This window comes from Vulpes vulpes, chromosome 2 (genome assembly GCF_048418805.1).
Source record: "Vulpes vulpes isolate BD-2025 chromosome 2, VulVul3, whole genome shotgun sequence".
NCBI lineage: Eukaryota > Metazoa > Chordata > Mammalia > Carnivora > Canidae > Vulpes > Vulpes vulpes.
The window spans coordinates 104,370,814-104,390,228 of record NC_132781.1 but is presented as its reverse complement, the minus strand read 5'-3'; the positions used below and the strand labels follow the sequence as shown (position 1 = coordinate 104,390,228).

General features: G+C 44.7%; 1 protein-coding gene across 2 annotated transcripts in view; it reads right to left on the bottom strand.

Moving 5' to 3' along the window:
* The window catches only part of ST8SIA6 (ST8 alpha-N-acetyl-neuraminide alpha-2,8-sialyltransferase 6), a 138,597-nt gene extending 119,440 nt beyond the window's left edge, over positions 1-19,157 (bottom strand). The window contains exons 1-2 of one of the 2 annotated variants that reach the window (XM_072749427.1): positions 19,007-19,157; positions 18,502-18,600 (exon numbers count right to left, since the gene is read on the bottom strand). In XM_072749427.1, the coding sequence (XP_072605528.1) occupies positions 18,502-18,600; positions 19,007-19,107 (200 nt within the window). In that variant the 5' untranslated portion in view covers positions 19,108-19,157. The remainder of the gene's footprint in view (positions 1-18,501; positions 18,601-19,006) is intronic. The other variant, XM_072749426.1, reaches the window with a different exon arrangement.
* Between the last annotated feature and the right edge of the window lie 258 nt (positions 19,158-19,415).

The following is a 19,415-nucleotide window of genomic DNA, read 5'->3' as shown; positions in this document are numbered from 1 at the left end:
GCAATGAAACCAACCTCACTCTGACACACATGCATGAACCGTCTGCTGCCTGTCGCTTCTCCAGCCATGACAAGAAACACCCAGCCTCCTCGTGAAGAGACGCCCTGAAAAGGAAGTTGTGGAGTTATATGAGCCTAACCGAAAATAAAAGTCCACCTCCAGCAACCTCTGAAGTGACAGCTGGGCAGTCGGACACCAGTTTCTCACGAACACCGGATCTCCGCATCCACCCACCCTGCAACGCAAGGGAAGAGCTGGACATTTCACCATGTCCTTCCAACCCACCCTGGCTTGCCTGCCCATGCATCAACGAGCCCACGGAAACCCAGCAGGTGCCTCCAGGCCTCGGTCTGAAACAGCTCCCTTGGACAAGTGTGTCCTGCAGCTTCCTCCAGGCCACAGGAAAGCCAGGACACAGGTAATCCACATCGCAGCAGAAGTGGAGAAGACCCTGTAAGCCTTAAAGAGAAGGACTGCAAATGAGACATAGGATGAGGAAGTAGAAAAGGAGCAGGATGCATGATTTAAAGCCTCATTTCAAACTGTTTCAGAAACCAGACTCAAAGCAACTGTAAAGTGCCCTGAATTGGGTCACCTGAGTGGCTCAGCGGTTGAGTGTCTGCCTTTGGCTCAGGTCATGATCCCCGGGTCCTGGGATCGAGTCCCGCACTGGGCTCCTTGCAGGGAGCCTGCTTCTCCCTCTGCCCATGTCTTTGCCTCTCTCTCTCTGTGTCTCTCATGAATGAATAAATAACATCTTTAAAAATAAAGTGCACTGAGGTTTCTTTTTTTAATCAGGACACATACAGGATCACCACTCCTAAAAGCAAAATAGTAGAGATACCGAATTACGATGAATTATATTGTTCTCAAAAATAAAGCTCGATAGCCTTCATGTATGTGGAGGATAGGACAAGAGGGGAAAGAGGTGAAGAGAGAGTGAAAAGCCACCGTTGCACAGTTGTTTCTCTATGCGGCCCTTTTAAAGGCTCTAGTTCACACAAATCTTGACTTTCCAAAGCTCGCATGATGATCCCAGTGTGAACATAGACGACCAAAAAAATGTCAAATAAAACATCATCACAACTTTCAGTATTAGACAGTAGAGAGTCAACAGCGACTGATTCTCTCTTTCTTCCAGACTATTTACATGATTAGGAAAAAGTACACAGGTCTACACAGGGCGACAGCCACATACTTTGATGGCAACAGTAACTGCTTCAGAAACTGGTCAGATTCAGGGAAGAAATGCTGTTACCAAGAGGGCATATGGAGCCACATGGAGAAATTACCAGAAGCTGATGAAATGGCAGGTCCAGGGAGACATAAATGAGGGTGGCTTTGACCTTCCACCCACTGTCTACCTTTCTTTCCCTGAACATAGAGAGCCTGCCCCAACCAGAAAGTCAGGTGGCTGTTCCCACACAGGAAGGACCCGCTTTCTGAAGCAGCAGAGGCTGTGCCAAGTCCTCAACCACTGTTCCTTTTTGATCTTATCTATGCAAAGTAGATTATACTAGATTACATCATAGAACAGCACTGAAGGTAGGGGATGGGACAGGGAATCAGTCCTCAGGCCCTGGGATGTAAAGGAGGTGGCAGCTATGGGGAGAGCCCCGGGGACCCAGCCCTCTATGGGTTTCAGGTGACATTTGTCATGTACTGCTGCTGACAGCAGCAGAAGCCCAGGTGGATTAGGACAACCCAAGAACACATGCCCTCTCTGGAAGTCATGAGATCAACACATGGGAACAAGAGACAGATATGAGGTCCAGTCTTTTAAAAACTCAAATTAGCTAATTTTACGTTACCCATAGTTTACCAGTTTTGTTTTGTTTTCTTAAATTTGAATTTTAAAAATTCAGGTATTTGTTTATGGGCTGTACACCATGTGCTCTGAGCATTTCGGCCCCTGGGGGGAGCCACAAGGAGTTCTAAGGCATCTTGTTTGATGAGCACAAGGCTAGAGAGAGGCCTCCTCAGGCAGAGATATCTAAATTTAAAAGAACCTCCTCCCAAACATACACATGTTAAAAGATTCTCTAACTGGATCCCTCTGTGTTATGGAATCTTTGTCCCCTTAAAGCCCAGGTTCTTGCTTGGTTGCACCAATTCGAAGAATGAAGAGGTAGACCAGACGAAGGGTGGTGGGCAGCCAGGTGAAGTTTATTGAGTAAGAGTAGAAAGCTCCCAGAGAGGGGGTGGGGGCCGGAGAGGGTTGCCCCCAGGATTTCTAAGTGTAGGGGTGTTTATGGGGTCTTGTGCAGAACTATCTTAAGCAACCACGGTGTGCCGAGTGGTGGGGATCAGGGCTTTGGTCACATATATGTCTATCTATCAGGTAAATGTCAACATGCTGATGGGCTTTTCTTGCTGACATCTGGGGGCTTATGTCTTCACTGCCCTTTGCCCGTGATATTGAGAAATGCTTTGTGGTTAATGGTCTTATTTCAGGACATTTTGTAGAAGTCATTTCTGCAAGGGCTACAAAGCAGAACGCTAGTGTAGTCCTGTCTACACTACACAACAGGATGTCGGTGCTGTTTTATTCTAGCTGTCCTGACTCCGTATCTTCCTGTTGAGGACCCCAGTCCTGACTCCCTGACTGTCCAACTAACTCCTAACATCCAGAAGATGGGGGCAGAGTATAAGGGCCCTAAGCTTGCCTTGTCCCACAAACAACCAGATAACTATCGAGTCATTCTGAAAACCCCAGAAATCGGCCTGAAGGCTGCTGGAACAAAGCACACAACTAAAGGGAGAGGAGAGGCCACATGGAAAAAGGTAGGAAGTGTGGAGACATGGTTTAGGAGAGAGATGGATGGGATGGTTGTTGCCGCAGACGGGAGGGACCCATGTTCGTGGAGAAGGGAGATGGAGGGAGGGAAGGAGAGAGGGAGGGAAAGGGAGAGAGAGAGAGAGAGAGAGAGAGAGAGAGAGAGAGAGAGAGATGGATGCACAAAGGGAAATGCACAAGGAATATGTTTCCCCAAAGCTGTAGGCAGAGGAGAAAATGAGGAGGGCTGAATTTTGTAAGTTTCTGCAAGCAGTGCAGCTTAAAGCCTGGAGTTTTTAAAGGTCAGCAGGCTTGGCTGGGATAGAGTCTGGAGGACACTGTGCTGCTTCTGAGGAGAAGGCAGGCAAACAACCCAGGAGGGTGGGGGGACAGACAGTGTGGAAACCATGATCTGGAGAATGACCAGGGAACACAGTGGGAAGAGTATACACTAGTACTGGAGAGCAGAGTGTCCCTGGGAGGCAACAAAGGACCTAGTTAGCACCATTTCCCTCCCTGCCCCTCAGGAGCAATGCAGAGCCACCTGCGGGAAGCTGGCAAGTGCAGTGCCAACACTTGGCTGCCTAATTTGCTTAAACCATGTCCCATACCCTTGCACTCAGGCTAGACTGCCCTTCTCAGTCAAGCTGGCCTCAGTCCCAGTGTGCAGGCCCCATCCCCAGAAGAGCAGCAGAAACTCCAGTCCACATCACACCTCCCAAGCAGAGAGTGCTGCCAGGCCTCAGTTCTAGTGAAAATACTATCAGGTCTCATTTCACAAGCAGACCAGAGCGCACTTCATTAAAACTCACCACATTCAGGCCAAGGACCAAACACTGCACACTGCAGGAAAGGAGAGCCTCTGTAGATGACCAGCCTGAAGGACTGAGTAGCCAAAACACAACAGCGTTGCACATACAGCACACACCAGAGACACTCCCTGAAGTGCCAGCCCCAGACACTTCATGGACCTCTTCTTCAAAAAGCCATTACTTTCAGGAACAAAAAAAAAAAACATAACTGGCTTTTCTAACACAGAGAAGAAGGCAGAGACGCAGACAAAATGCCAAGACGAAGGAATTGATCCCAAATGAAAGAACAAGATAAGGCCGTGGCCAGAGATCTAAATGAAACAGATACGAGTAACATGCCTGATGGAAAATTTAAAGCAACGATCATAAGGATAACTCACTGGGCTTGAGAAAACAATGAAAAAGATCAGGGGACCCTTACCACAGGGATAAAAGAGTTAAAAAAGAATCAATCAGAAACGAAGAATGCAATATATGACATTGGAAACAGGTTTGATGCGATAAAGAGCAGGATGGAAGAAGGAGAGGAATGAATTTGTGACACAGAAGACAAAATGATGGAAAATAATGAAGCTGAACAAAAGAGAAGATTACAGAACACAAGAATAGACTTAGGGAACTCAGTGACTCAATCAAGCATAGTAATATTCATATCATAGGAGTCTCAGAACAAAAACAGGGACAGAAAAGGGGAGAGAAAATTTATTAGAGGGAATAATAGCTCAAAACTTCCCTATCTGGGGAAGAAAACAGACATCTAGATCCAGAAGGTATAAAGAACACTCAACAAAAGCAGGCCAAAACCAAGACATTGTAATTACATTTGCAAAATATAATGATAAAGAAAAAGTCTTAAAAGCAGCAAGACAGGGGATGCCTGGATGGCACAGTCGGTTGAGCAGCTGACTCTTGATTTTGGCTCAGGTCATGATCTCAGGGTCCTGGGTTTGAGCCCCATGTCAGGCTCTCTGCTCAGTAGGGAATCTGCTTCAGGATCTTCTCTCTCTCCCTCTCCCCTCCACCCTCTGCTGGCTTTTTCTCTCCCTTTCTCTCTCTCTCTCAAATAAATAAATAAATCTTTTTTTTTTTTTTTTTAAGCAGCAAAACAAAAGAAGTCATTAACTTACAAGGGAAGACTCATGAGGCTAGCTGGAGATTTCTCAACATAAATTTGACAAGCACGATATTCAAAGTGCTGAATGGGAAAAATCTGCAAACAAGAATACTGTACCCAGCAAGGTTATCATTCAGGATAGAAAAGATAAAAAGTTTTCCAGACAAAAACTAAAGGAGTTCATGATAACTAAATCAGGCCCCCAAGAAATATTGGAATGGAAAGACCAAAAGTGACAAAGACAAGAAAGGATCAGAGAAAATCTCCAGAAACAATGACAAACAAGAAATAAAATGGCAATAAATACATATCTATCAATAATTGCTCTGAATGTAAGTGGACAAAATGCTCCAATCAAAAGACACAGGGTATCAGAACCTAAAGTCACCTGCAGATTGAAAGTGAGAGGACAGAGAAACATTTATCATGAAAATGGATGCCAAATGAAAGCCAAAGTAGCAAGACTTCTATCAGACAAAAATAGACATTAACACATAGACTGTAACAAGAGACAAAGAAGGACACTATCTCATAATAAACGGGAGGACAATCCAACAAGAAGATCTAACAGTTCTAATTATTTATGTACCCAACATGGGAACACACAAACAAACAGCATATAAAGAAACTAATTGATAATAATACAATAATAGTAGGGAACTTTAGCATCCCACTTACATTGATGAATATATCATCTAACAGAAAATCAACAAGGAAATAGTGGCTTTGAATGACACACTGGACCAGATACACTTAACACATATATTCAGAGCACCTCATCCTAAAACAGCAGAGTACACATTATTTTCAAGCGCACATGGGACATTCTCCACAACAGATCACATATTAGGTTGCAATCAGGCTTCAACAAATACAAAAAGATTGAGATTATACCATGCATCTTGTTTGACCACAAAACTTCGAAACCTGAGGTCAACCAGAAGAAAAAATCTGGAAAGACCACAAATACACGGAGGTTAAACAACATGCTACTAAACAATGAATGGGTCAACCAGGAAATTAAAGAAGAATTTAAAAAATACATGGAGGGTCACCTGGGTGGCTCAGTTGGTTATGTATCTGACTCGTGATTTCGGCTCAGGTCATGAGCTCGGGGTTGTGAGGACAAGCCCCTGTGTTGGGCTCATGCTGGGCAAGGAACCTGCATAAGATTCTCTCTCTCTCCCTCTCCCTCTCCTACCCTTGCTGCCTCATGTACATTCTCTCTCTAAAAAAAAAAAAAAAAATTAAATACATGCCAACAAAAGAAAATGAAAACACAACAGTCTAAAACCTTTGGGATGCAGCAAAAGTAGTCCTAAGAAAGAAGTATATAGCAATACAGGCCTAACTCAGGAAGCAAGAAGAAGAGGCATCTGGATGGCTCAGTGGTTGGGTATCTGCCATCGGCTCAGGTCATGATCCTGGAGTCTTAGGATCGAGTCCCACAACAGGCTCCCCACAGGGAGACTGCTTCTCCCTAGGGCCTATGTCTTTCCCTCTCTCTCTGCATCTCTCATGAAAAAATAAATAAAATCTTAAAAAAAAAAAGCAAGAAAAATCTCAAACAACCTCACTTTACATCTAAAGGAACTAAAACAAAACAAAACAAAACAAAACAAAACAAACAAAAAAACCCAAGTGAAGCCAAAACCCAGAAGAAAATAATAAAGATTAGATGAATAAATGATACAGAAACTAAAAAACAATAGAACAGATCAATGAAACCAGGAGCTGATTCTTTAAAATTAAATTAATAAAATTGACAACCTCTAGACAGACTTATCAAAAAGAAAAGAAATCAGGGGGTCTGGATGGCTCAGTTGGTTAAGCATCTAACTCGATTTCAGCTCATGTCATGATCACAGGGCAGTGAGACTGAGTCCCATTGTCAGACTCTATACTGGGCATGGAGCCTTCTTAAGATTTTCTCTCCTTCTCTCTCTCTCTCCCTCGCTCTCTGCCCCTCTCCCAACTCACATTCTCTCTCAAAAAGAAAGAAAAAAAGAGAGAGAGAAAGTACCTAAATACATAAAATCACAAATGAGAGAGGAAAAATAGCAACCACAGAAATACAAAAAATTATCAGAGATTATGAAAAACTACATGCCAACAAATTGCACAGACTGGAAAAAATGGATAAATTTCTAGAACCATATAACCTACCAAAACTGAGACAAAAAGAAACAGAACCAAGTGATAACCAGCAAAGAAACTGAATCAGTAATAATAATCTCCCTACAAACAAAAGTCCAGGGCCAGTTGTCTTCACAGGAAAATTCTACCAAACATTTAAAGAGTTAATACCTATTCTTCTCAAACTATCTCAAAAAAAAAAAAATAGGAAAGGAAGGAAAACTTCCAAATTCATTCTATGAGGCCAGCATTACCCTGATACCAAAACCAGACAAAGACTCCACTAAAAAAAAGAGAAGTACAGGCCAATATCCTTGATAAAAATGCCTGCAGAAATTCTCAATAAAATACTAGCAAACTGAATCCAACAGGACATTAAAAGAATCATTCACCACAATCATGTGGGATTTATTCCTGGGTTGCAATTATGGTTCAATATTCACAAATCAATCAACACAATACACCACGTAAATAAAAGAAATGATAAGAACCATATGATCCTCTCAATAAATGCAGAAAAAGCATTTAACAAAGTACAACATCCATTCATGATAAGAAACCTCCACAAAGTAGGTTTAGAGGGAACATACCTCAACCTAATCAAGTCTATGTAAGAAAAACCCATAAATAATATCATCCTCAGTGAGAAAAAACTGAGAGCTTTTCCTCTAAGGTCAGGAACAAGAAAGGAATGTCCACTCTCACCCGTTATTTAACATAGTACTAGAAGTCCTAGCCACAGCAATCAGACAACAAAAAGGAAATTAAAGGCATCAAAATCGGCAAAGAGGTAAAATTTTCACTATTTGCAGATGACACAATGCTATATATAGAAAACCTGAAACAGACCACCAAAAAATTGCTAGAACTGATACACAAATTCAGTAAAGTTGCAGGATACAAAATCAATGTACAGTAATCTGTTCCATTTCTATACACAAATAATGAAGCCGCAGAAAGATAAAGATGAATTAAGGAATCAATCCCATTTACAACTGCACCAAAACTCATCAGATACCTAGCAATAAAACTACCCAAAGAGCTGAAAGCCTGTACTCTGAAAACTATAAAATACTGATGAAAGGGGCACCTGGATGTCTCATTCTGTTAAGCATCTATCTTCAGCTCAGGTCATGATCCCGGGGTCCTGGGATCGAGTCCACATCAGGCTCCCTGCTCAGCGGGGAGTCTGCTTCTCCCTCTCCCTCTGCCACACCCGCCCCCCCCCACCGCTCATGTTTTCTCTCTCTCTCTCTCTCTCTCTCTCTCAAATAAATAAATAAAATATTTTTTTAAAAGAACTTATGAAAGAAACTGAAGAGGATGCAGAGAAATGGAAAGACTTTCCATGCTCATGGATCAGAAGAACAATTATTTCTAAAATGTCTATACTACCCAAAGCAATCTACACATTCAATGCACTCCCTATCAAAACACTAACAGCATTTTCCACAGAGCTGGACCAAAACGTGTAAGGAAACACAAAAGATCCTGAATAGCCAAAGCAACCTTGAAAAATCAAAGCAAAGCTGGAGCATTACAATTCTAGGCTTCAAGTTATATTATAAAACCGCAGTGATCAAAAAAGTATGGTAGTGGCACAAAAATAGATACAGATCAACAGAACACAATAGAAAACCCAGAAATGAACCTACAACTATATGGTCAATTAAACTTTGACAAAGCAGGGAAGTTCTTTTCCAATGTCTTTAGAATGGGAAAAAGACAATCTCTTCAACAAATGTTGGTAAAATTAGCACCATGAAAATGAATGAAACTGGACCACTTTCTTAAACCATACACGAATGTAAATTCAAAATAGATTAAAGACATAAATGTGAGAGAGGAAACCATTCAAATCCTAAAGGAGAACACAGGCAGTAACCTCTCTGACATCAGCTGTAGTAATTTACTAGATATGTCTCTCCTGGGGCAAGGGTAGAAAAATCAAAAGTATTAGGACTACATCAAAATAAAAAGCTTCTGCACAATGAAGGAAACAATCACCAAAACTAAAAGGGGATGGATGAGAGAAATGGGGGAGATGAGAGAAATATTTGCAAATGACATATCTGATAAAATAAATAACTTATAAAACTCAACAACCCAAAAACCAATAAAAAATGAACACAAGCCATGAATAGACTTTTTTTTTCCAAAGAAGACATCCGGGGACGCCTGGGTAGCTCAGGGATTGAGAGCCTGCCTCCCGCCCAGGGTGTGATCCTGGAGTCCTTCGGATGGAGTCCTGGGGATGGAGTCCCGCACCGGGCTCCCTGCAGGCAGCCCGCTCCCCCCTCTGCCTGTGTCTCTGCCTCTGTGTATGTGTGTCTCTCATGAATAAATAAATAAAATCTTAAAAAAAAAAAAAAAGAAGACATCCAGATGGCCAACAGACGCATAGAGACGCTCAACATCACTGATCATCAGGGAAATACAAATCAAAACTACACGAGATACCACCTCACACCTGTCATAATGGCTAAAATCAACAACATAAGAAAAAACAGGTGCTGGCGAGGATGTAAAGAAAGGGGAACCCCCCTGCACCATTTGTTGATGGGAATGCACACTGGCACAGCCACTGTGGAAAACACTATGGACATTCCTCAAAAAGCTAAAAATAGGGGGGAAAAGTTAAAAATAGAACTACCCTATGATCCAGCAATTGTACTGCTAGGTATTTACCCCAAGTATACATAAGTACTAATTCAAGAGGATACACACACCTGCATGTTAATAGTGCCAGTATCTACAATCATCAAACTATGGAGACAGCCCAAGTGTCCACTGATAAATGAATAGATAAAGGTGAGGTATGTATATACAATGGAATATTACTCAGCCATAGAAAAGACTGAAATCTTGACACTTACAATGATGCAGATAGAGCTAGAGCATTATGTAAAGCAAAATAAGTCAGAGAAAGACAAAAATCCCTTATGATTTCACTCATATGTGGAATTAAAAAAAATGAGCAAAGGGAAAAAAAGAGGGAGAGAGGCAAACCAAGAGACTCCTAACTCTAGAAAACAAACTGATAGTTACCAGAGAGGAAGTGGGGGGTGGAGGGGCTTGGGCAGGAAACATGTGACAGGGATTAAGGAATGGACTTGCCATGAAGAGCACAAGATGATGTACGAAGATGCTGAATCACTAAATTGTACACCTGAAACTGTGATTACATTGTATGTCACCTAAGTGCAATTCAAATAAAATCTTAAAAGATTCTCTAAGTTGGGAGCTCACTGTTCTCAAGATCTAAGAAAAAAAATTTATTTTTGAAAAATATTTACTATAAGCAACAGAAGAAATCTTTAGAAAGCACTTGCTTTGCATTCTCAATAAAATACAAGAAAACATGAAGTAAGAAAGGAAGGATGAGGTGTATTAAAAGCATCCTTAGATACTTCCTAAGATATAAACTGATGTGATAAGGTGCAGGCTGAGACAAGAAAAAAACTGTAAAGAATAAAAATGTAACCGATTTACTGTTTTAGACAGAGCAACACAAAGAATTAACACTACAGAAAAATCATTCAGAAACATAGAGGACAGATTTGAGAGGCCATTCCAGAGGGTGAAGGAAAAAGACAAAGAGAAAACTGAAATCCAAAAAAGAAATAAAGGAACGCCTGGGTGGCTCAGTGGTTGAGCGTCTGCCTTTGGCTCAGGTCATGATCCCGGGGTCCTGGGATCAAGTCCTGCATCAGGCTCCCTGCTCAGAGGGGAGCCTGCTTCTCCCTCTGCCTATGTCTCTGACTCTCTCTCTCTCTCTCTCTCTCTGTCTCTCATGAATAAATAAAATCTTAAAAAAAAAGAAAACCAATTTAAATGCATGGTAATAAAAAGTTTTATACTTTTGATATTTATAAACCTCTTGTAAATCAGTAACAAAATAGAGTATCTTTTTTAAGATTTTACTTATTTGTTTTGAGAGAGAGAGAGAGAGACAGCATGTGTGCACAAGCAGCGGGTGGGACAGAGGGAGAGAATCTCAAGCAGACCCCCAGCAGAGTGTAAGGATTTCAAGGCAGGCTCAATCACAAGACCTGAGTGGAAACCAAGAGTTGGACGTTAACCAACTGACCCAGCCAGGCACCCCAGAAAATAGAGTATCTTGATAGAAAGATAGATGAGAATATGAAGAGCCAACTTGGAAAGTAAAATTTTAAAAATCTTAAAAATTGGGACACCTGGGTGGCTCAGTGGTTGAACATCTGCCTTCGGCTCAGGGCATGATCCTAGAGTCCTGGGGATCAAGTTCCACACTGGGCTCCCCTCGAGGAGCCTGCTTCTCCCTCTGCCTAGGTCTCTGCCTCTCTCTGTGTGTCTCATTAATAAATAAATAAAATCTGTAAAAAATTTTTTAATCTTAAAAATTAAACACACCAGTAAACAAATAAGTACAAATTAAGACATCAATAAAATATTATCTCCTGAGAATGAAATCAGGAAAATGAAACTCTTAAATGAAAAGCTTGTCAGGAGTTGAGTCAATGGTCACTCTGTACACTGCTAACAGGAACATAAACTGAAGCAATTACTCTTGAGTAGGTCATAGCAACATTTTAAAATTTCATATATTCTTTGATTTAGCCCCTCTACTTCTATGAATTTATCTGAATAATCAAAAATATGTGTAAGGGTATAAAGTTGTTCATATTAAAGTATAACTCAAAATCAAAAATAAATAACCTAATGTACAAAAGGCAAGAATAAATTATGGTATGTACACACATTCAAACACCATATTCTAAAAATTATGTTGTAGAAGAAGACTAATGATGTGAAGAAAAGTTCAGATGTTGTTAAAAATGTTTTACTAGCCCATACAAAATATGCCTAGCAAAATTGCCAGATACATGCATACAAAGTTATTGAAAATCTGAACCGTATTCATCTTTTGGACGTTGAAATGACAGGCAGTTTTTGTTTTCTTTGTGTTCATCGAAAAACATGCAATAAAGTCTCTGCAGTAGCACTACCTACTATAATGAGTTGAGATGTAACACAACTGACTTTTGATGTCTGTCCTCCATGGAAGCCCAGGTCTCAAACAGGGACAAAGTCCTAGTGCAGGGAGAAAGGGTCATAGGGAGCAGAAAGTCAGCACACTAATGGAAATAGCAGGTAAACCTCTCTAGGAAAGCAGAGAAGTAGAAGCACGGTTGCCACATCTCTGAAAATTCATAGTCCAGTCATCACTGGGGGGTAATGAAATGGACAACAATTATCAGGACATTCAAAGCATAGCTGCTGCTGTCCAGAAAATCCCAGCCAGCCCCAGATCCTGAGGATGTTAACATCCATCACCACAGATGCTAAAGCCAGAATAGACACCGCCACTAATAGGTGCCAAGCCACAACCAGGACCTGGATACTTCCATGGAGAAACCCTAGAATTCCAAGCCAGCTAGTTACACAGACTTGCTCTGGGCACGTGACTAACATCACAACAGTCCAATCTCTCTAATGATTGAATATTTGAGAACTAACTTATGACATTATAGCAAATTTTACTGATTCCTTTGATAATCAAAAATTAAATTAACATTAGGAAAGAATATGCAATTAGGGGGCATCTGGGTGGCTCAGTGGTTGAGTACCTGCCTTTGGCTCAGGTCATGATCCTGGTGTCCTGGGATCGAGTCCTGCATCAGGCTCCCTACAGGGAGCCTGCTTCTCCCTCTGCCTATGTCTCTGCCTCTCTCTCTGTCCCATGAATAAATAAATAAAATCTTTAAAAAAAATAAAGAATATGCCATTAGTATTTTTTTAATTCCAACCACGTGGAAATTTAAAAATATTATCCTAAGTAACTACGGAGATAAAAATTATTTAAAATTTTAGGTTCAGTGGAACATGCAACTCTTGATCTCAGGATCGTGAATCGAGTCCCACATTGGATATATTTTAAAAAATAAAATCCTAGAAAAATTAATGTGATTATAAACAGTTTAGAATATATTTTTAAAAATCAGAACATGACATATCCAAATGTAAGGAAAAGATCCAAAGCTGCATCCAAAGGAAAATTCATAGTAGTAAACATTCTGTTACAAAGAAAAACAGAAAGATAGATGAAGCATTCACTTCAAGGCATTAAATTGAAAAAAAAAAAGGAATGATAAAGTTAAAGTTAAAGATAACACAAAGGAAATAACAGCATGGAAAAAATAGCAGAATTGAGAAATAAATCCCAAGAGCTGGTTGTATGAAAAACAAACCCCTGACAGACGTTGACAGAGCTTATCCACTGTAATGGGTTATATTTTGAAAATTATTATTAACTGTTTCTCTTTTGTCTTTCTGACTCTGACATGACTTTTCCCTCAGTCATTTTAAAGCATCCTTTGGTGGATTCTGTAGAGATAACTTGTTACTGAAAAAATGCAAAGAGAAAGGATACTGAAAAAATGCAAAGAGATACTGAAAAAATGCAAAGGATACTGAAAAAATGCAAAGAGAAAGGATAAAGCAATATTCAGCTTTAGCCAAGCAAAACACGATATGTTACGGTCCCAAGAAGATATTTTCCAAATTCCTCTCATTATCTTTAGTACTTTGACCACCTTACCTGGAAGACAACAGCTCCTAGATCTTTTTCAATCTTTTCACTCCTGGTCCCCATGGATTACCATTAAGCCTTAGGTTTCAATCAGGCCTGGAGGTTTGAGTCAGGACAAAAGAAAATATGACAGACAGGAGTAGCCTGCACATTCCCAACTGGGAGCACAGGTGGAAAGAAGACAGAGAAAAGAAGAGGAGAGCTCTGGCTTGGGAATAGAAAGGTAAAGTAACCACAAGAGTAGAGGGAGATTCGCCTCCTCCCCCAACTAGGACTCTGAAAGGAGATCACCTCTTGGACAGCCTCCCATCCTGAAATTAGCTTAGAGTCATATGTACTTCCTGGGGCAAGTAGAAGGAGGCCCTATATTTAAATCCCTGAGCCAGCTTTGGTTCTTTTATGTTTAGATGGTTCCAGAAATAACTGGGAGTCTGGTTCTGGAGCTAGCTAGCCAGAACTGGGCAAGACAGCATCAGAACAAATGTTCTCAGTGACAACACAGGAGAGGATCTTCAGAGAATCTTCACCAGATCCCTGAGAGGTAGCAGCAGGTGAGAGCTCAGTGAGGAAAATATAGTGGGAATACCAGTAAGGTACAATAGCCAGGGAAAAAGAATGAGCCACAAAGCAGAGCTTTCCTAACTGGCTATCAGCAAGGTAGTATCCAGCCATCAGGTGGAAAATGAGGAACAGCACCCTGGAGATTAGAGGAGTCAAAGGATACTAAGATTATGAATCCCAACTCTTAATCCTACCAACACATCATCCTTCTCTCTCCCTTATATCTGGGTGTCATCTTTAAGTAAGGAGAGATGGTGGAAACAATATAAGAGGCTGAGAACTGGCTCTCAAAAGGGAATAAATATTACCAGAACGAGTTGCTTAAATTGTCACATCTAAGCTTTAACCTGGACACACACACACACACACACACACACACACACACACACATCTTGCCCAGCATCTAAGAAAGGCTACACAACAGGGACATTAAGAGTGTGGGATTCTGGGGCACCTGGGTGGCTCGGTGGTTGAGCATTTGCTTTCAGCTCAGGTCGTGATCCTGGGGTCCTGGGATCGAGTCCTGCATTGGGCTCCCCAAGGGAACCTACTTCTCCCTCTGCCTATGTCTCTGCCTTTCTCTCTCCATCTCTCATGAATAAATAAATAAATAAAATCTTAAAAAAAAAAAAAAGACTATGGGATTCTGGATCCCCATGGCCCAGGTCTGACTCCTGGATTCACAATTTGCCAGCCCTGTGGCTCTGGGAAATTTACTTCATCACTCTGTGCCTCAGTTTCCTCAACTATAAAATGAAGATAATCATAGTTTCTCTTAGTAGTTTTTAAGGGTTAAGTGAGGTAATAAGTGTAAAGTGCATAGATCAATATCTGGCCCATAAAAACATTCACAAAGTGTTAGCTATCCTTACTGCTATTAATGTTACTATTATTACTTTTACCTATTACCTACAGAGTGGGGCTTATGAAGGAAAGATCCGATCAGCTACAGAAAAATTAAGAAATTATAATTTCTGGGGGCACCTGGGTGGTACAGTGGTTGAGCGTCTGCCTTTGGCTCACGGTATGGTCTCGGGGTCTTGGGATCGAGTCCTGCATCAGGCTCCCCACAGGGAACCTGCTTCTCCCTCTGCCTATGTCTCTGCCTCTCTCTCTGTGTGTCTATCATGAATAAATAATCAAATCTAAAAAAAAAAAAAAGAAATCATAATTTCTTGGGGCACCTGGGTGGTGCAGTCAGTTAAGCGACTTGGTTTTTGCTCAGGTCCTGATCTCAGGGTCATGGGATGGAGCTCCATGTGTGTTCTGAGCTCAGCGGGGAGTCTGCTTGAGAATTTCTCTCTTCTCCCTCTGCCCCTCCCACTCATACTCTCTCTCTCTCTCCAATATAAATAAATAAATCTTTTTTTTTTAATTTTTTTATTTATTTATGATAGTCACAGAGAGAGAGAGGGAGAGGCAGAGACACAGGCAGAGGGAGAAGCAGGCTCCATGCACCGGAAGCCCGACGTGGGATTCGATCCCGGGTCTCCAGGATCGCGCCCTGGGCCAAAGGCAGGCGGGAAACCGCTGCGCCACCCAGGGATCCCCTAAATAAATAAATCTTTAAAAGAAAGTATAATCTACCGACATGATCAAGTAGTATAGATTAAAAACTGTACCCCTGCTACATAAATAATTAAAATCACAAATGATAAAGGAGGAAATAAATCAGATCAGTTTTTTAAAATGTAACAGAATGGTATAAAAAAATTCTTGAACCAGATTCAGAAAAACATATGAATTACCTATATTAGCTCAAGAAGTATGCAAAGTAGACAAGAAGTATGCCAAAAGAAGCTGAAAAATTCATCAAAGAACTACCTCAAAAAAGACCTAGGACCAGATAATTCAATTAGTGCATTCTTTCAAAATTTCCCCAAGGGGCATTGGCAAAATGAATAAGAAACAGTACCGGGGCCCAGAAGAAGATGGAATGCTCCCCAGATCACTGGAAAGCTATGCTATCTATGGGCTACAAACCAGCAGAACAGAAAACTCGGAGGCCACTATTTTTTGCAATAGCACAGTGACTCCAGGATTTCTCAGTATCTCTAACATGCTGCAAAATCCTAATAGGAGGGCTGTGGAGGACCGCTCCTGCACTTCAAGATTTTTCCCAGGGTCCCCCAGACCCTCTTCTTCTGCCCCCCCCCCCCCCCCGCCCCCCGCCCAGACCCTTCTTATGACTATGCCACACAGGAGCCTGGCATCATGCGTGGTCCAAGAGCCAAGAATATACAGAAGGAAAGAGATTCAAAAGAGATAAGCAGAAGAAAAAGAGGACAACAAAAATGCAGTAGTACTAGCAATTCTTGTACTGAGGCAGGAAACAGTACATTCTTCTGTTTGAAAATGTAAATTGAATCAACTCTTCCAGGACGTAACCGGCCATATGTGTTTGAACCTACAATGCACATATACTCTGCAACCTAATCATACGACTGCTATCACTCCATCCCGGAGAATCCGTTTAATACGAAGATAAGGATTTACATACAAGGATGCGCTTAATTGAATTATTAACAGCATATAAAACAAAAACAAAAGAGGAAATACTGTAAATGTCTAGAACTACAAGCAGTTAAAGCAGAGGGCACGTTCCTACGATGAACTACCCAACAATCAAAAGCAATGTTTGGGGAGGGGGGTTAATTAATGACATGTCTTTGTCTAATGTTTTTTAGGAAAGAGGGCAGGACACATACTACAAAGTATAATCTTAAGTATATTTTTAAAATATATGTAGGTAGGAAAAACTACTGGAAGGGATACAAACCAAAGCCCTAATATGATCTGAGCTCTGAGTGAATATTTGTTAACATATTTCTAACTTTCTGCCACAAGCATATATTACTTTTATAACCAAAAAAAAAAAAAAAAAGATAAAAAACAAACAAACAATTATGGCACATGGATAAATACGACTCCCGTGAGTGAAATAGAACAATTTCAAGTCTCCATTCACTACGGACAAAAGCAGCCTCAGCGTTGTGCACAGACTTCCCCCCAACGTGAACCTTAGCCCAGAGGCAAGGCGCGCACCAACCAAATCCCTGCGCAGACAGGCTGCGGCCTCTCAGGGGTTTGCAACGCGCGGTTACCGAGAAGGGCCTCGCAGCCTTTCTTTCCTTCTCTCTTTTTTTTTTTTTTTTTTTTTTTTTAAAGTGCAGCTCGGTTCGAGCGTGTCCCTTGGCTGGAAGAACCTCTACGCGGAGCTACAGCTGTTCAGGGACGTTGAGGCAAGGTGAGGACTGACACACACACACACATACAGGGGAGGCTGAGGCAGTGAGAGGACGGACACACACACACACACACACACACAAGGGAGGCTGAGGCAGCGTGAGGACGGACACACACACACACACAGGGGAGGCTGAGGCAGCGTGAGGACGGACACACACACACACACAGGGGAGGCTGAGGCAGCGTGAGGACGGACACACACACACACAGGGGAGGCTGAGGCAGCGTGAGGACGGACACACACACACACACAGGGGAGGCTGAGGCAGCGTGAGGACGGACACACACACACACACACACACAAGGGAGGCTGAGGCAGCGTGAGGACGGACACACACACACACACACACACACACAGGGGAGGCTGAGGCAGTGTGAGGACGGACATACACACACACACAGGGGAGGCTGAGGCAGCGTGAGGACGGACACACACACACACACACACACAAGGGAGGCTGAGGCAGCGTGAGGACGGACACACACACACACAAGGGAGGCTGAGGCAGCGTGAGGACCGACACACACACACACACACACACAAGGGAGGCTGAGGCAGCGTGAGGACGGACACACACACACACACACACACAAGGGAGGCTGAGGCAGCGTGAGGACCGACACACACACACACACACAAGGGAGGCTGAGGCAGCGTGAGGACGGACACACACACACACACAGGGGAGGCTGAGGCAGCGTGAGGACGGACACACACATGAGGCTGAGGCAGCGTGAGGACGGACACACACACACACACACACACAAGGGAGGCTGAGGCAGCGTGAGGACCGACACACACACACACACACACACAAGGGAGGCTGAGGCAGCGTGAGGACCGACACACACACACACACACAAGGGAGGCTGAGGCAGCGTGAGGACCGACACACACACACACACACAAGGGAGGCTGAGGCAGCGTGAGGACGGACACACACACACACACACACACACACAGGGGAGGCTGAGGCAGCGTGAGGACGGACACACACACACACACAGGGGAGGCTGAGGCAGCGTGAGGACGGACACACACACACACACAGGGGAGGCTGAGGCAGCGTGAGGACGGACACACACACACACAGGGGAGGCTGAGGCAGCGTGAGGACAGACACACACACACACACACACACACGCTCGCACGCCCACCCGGACTCCCGAGCGCGCTCGATGGCGCCGTCCCGGGCCCACAGCCGGTGCCGGGCACTGAGCTCCGAGCGAGCCCCCCGCGCCCGGGTCCCCGCCGCCCCCGTCCCCGCCGCCGCCGCGGTACCTGTTGGTGGGGCGCGGCAGCTGGGTGGCGGGGCTCCGCAGCGTCCTCGGCGCGGCGGGGGTGCCGCGGGGGCCGTCCCTGCTCCGCTCCGCCGAGAGCCTGCACAGCCGGGAAGAGAAACTAAGTTGTCACCCGTCGCCGGCCGGCTCGCCCCTGCGGGCGTCCCCGGCCCCCCGAGTTTGAAGGCGGCTTAGGGCGGGAAGGCAGGCAGAGCCCGGCGCTGGACGGCGCGCCCGGGAGACGGCTGCGGACCCGACGGCAGGGCCCGCTCCGCAGCGACGGCCGCCGGAGCCCCCCGGGCCGAGGGCGCCCCTCGGTCACCGCCGCCCGGCCCGGCCCGGCCCGCCTCTGGACGCCCGCACCCCCCCCCCCCCGCCCTTTCCCGGCCCGGCTTCGCGCGACCGCCTCCGTCGGCTTCCCCGCGCGGCCGCCCGAAGTCCGCGCCCGGAGCGGGGCGGCTGGGCGGCGGGGGCCGGGGGCGCGGAAGGCGGGGTGCGGGGGGTACCTGGAGCGGGCGGGCGCGTCGGTGGAGCAGCAGAGCAGGCGCAGCAGCAGCAGCAGCAGCAGGCTGGCGAGCAGCGCCAGCAGCGCGCCCCCCGGCCGCATCCTGAGCCCGGCGCGGCGCAGCCCGACCCGCCGCCGCCGCCGCCGCCGCCGCCGCCGCCGCCGCGCGCACCTCGCGTGTTCAAAGGCGGCGGGGAGGGGCGACGACGGCGCGCGGCGCGGGCCCGCACCCCGGCACCCCTGCCTCCCGGCCCAGCCGCGCGGCGTGCGGGGGGGGGCGCGTGCCGCCTCCCCGCGCCCAGCGGACCGCGAGCTCGGCGCCCGGCGGGCAGCCACGCACGATCCGCCGAGCTCGCCTCCTCTCCTCCGCAGGCGCTCCGAGCCGCTGCGGGCTCCGGCCCCGCCGCCGC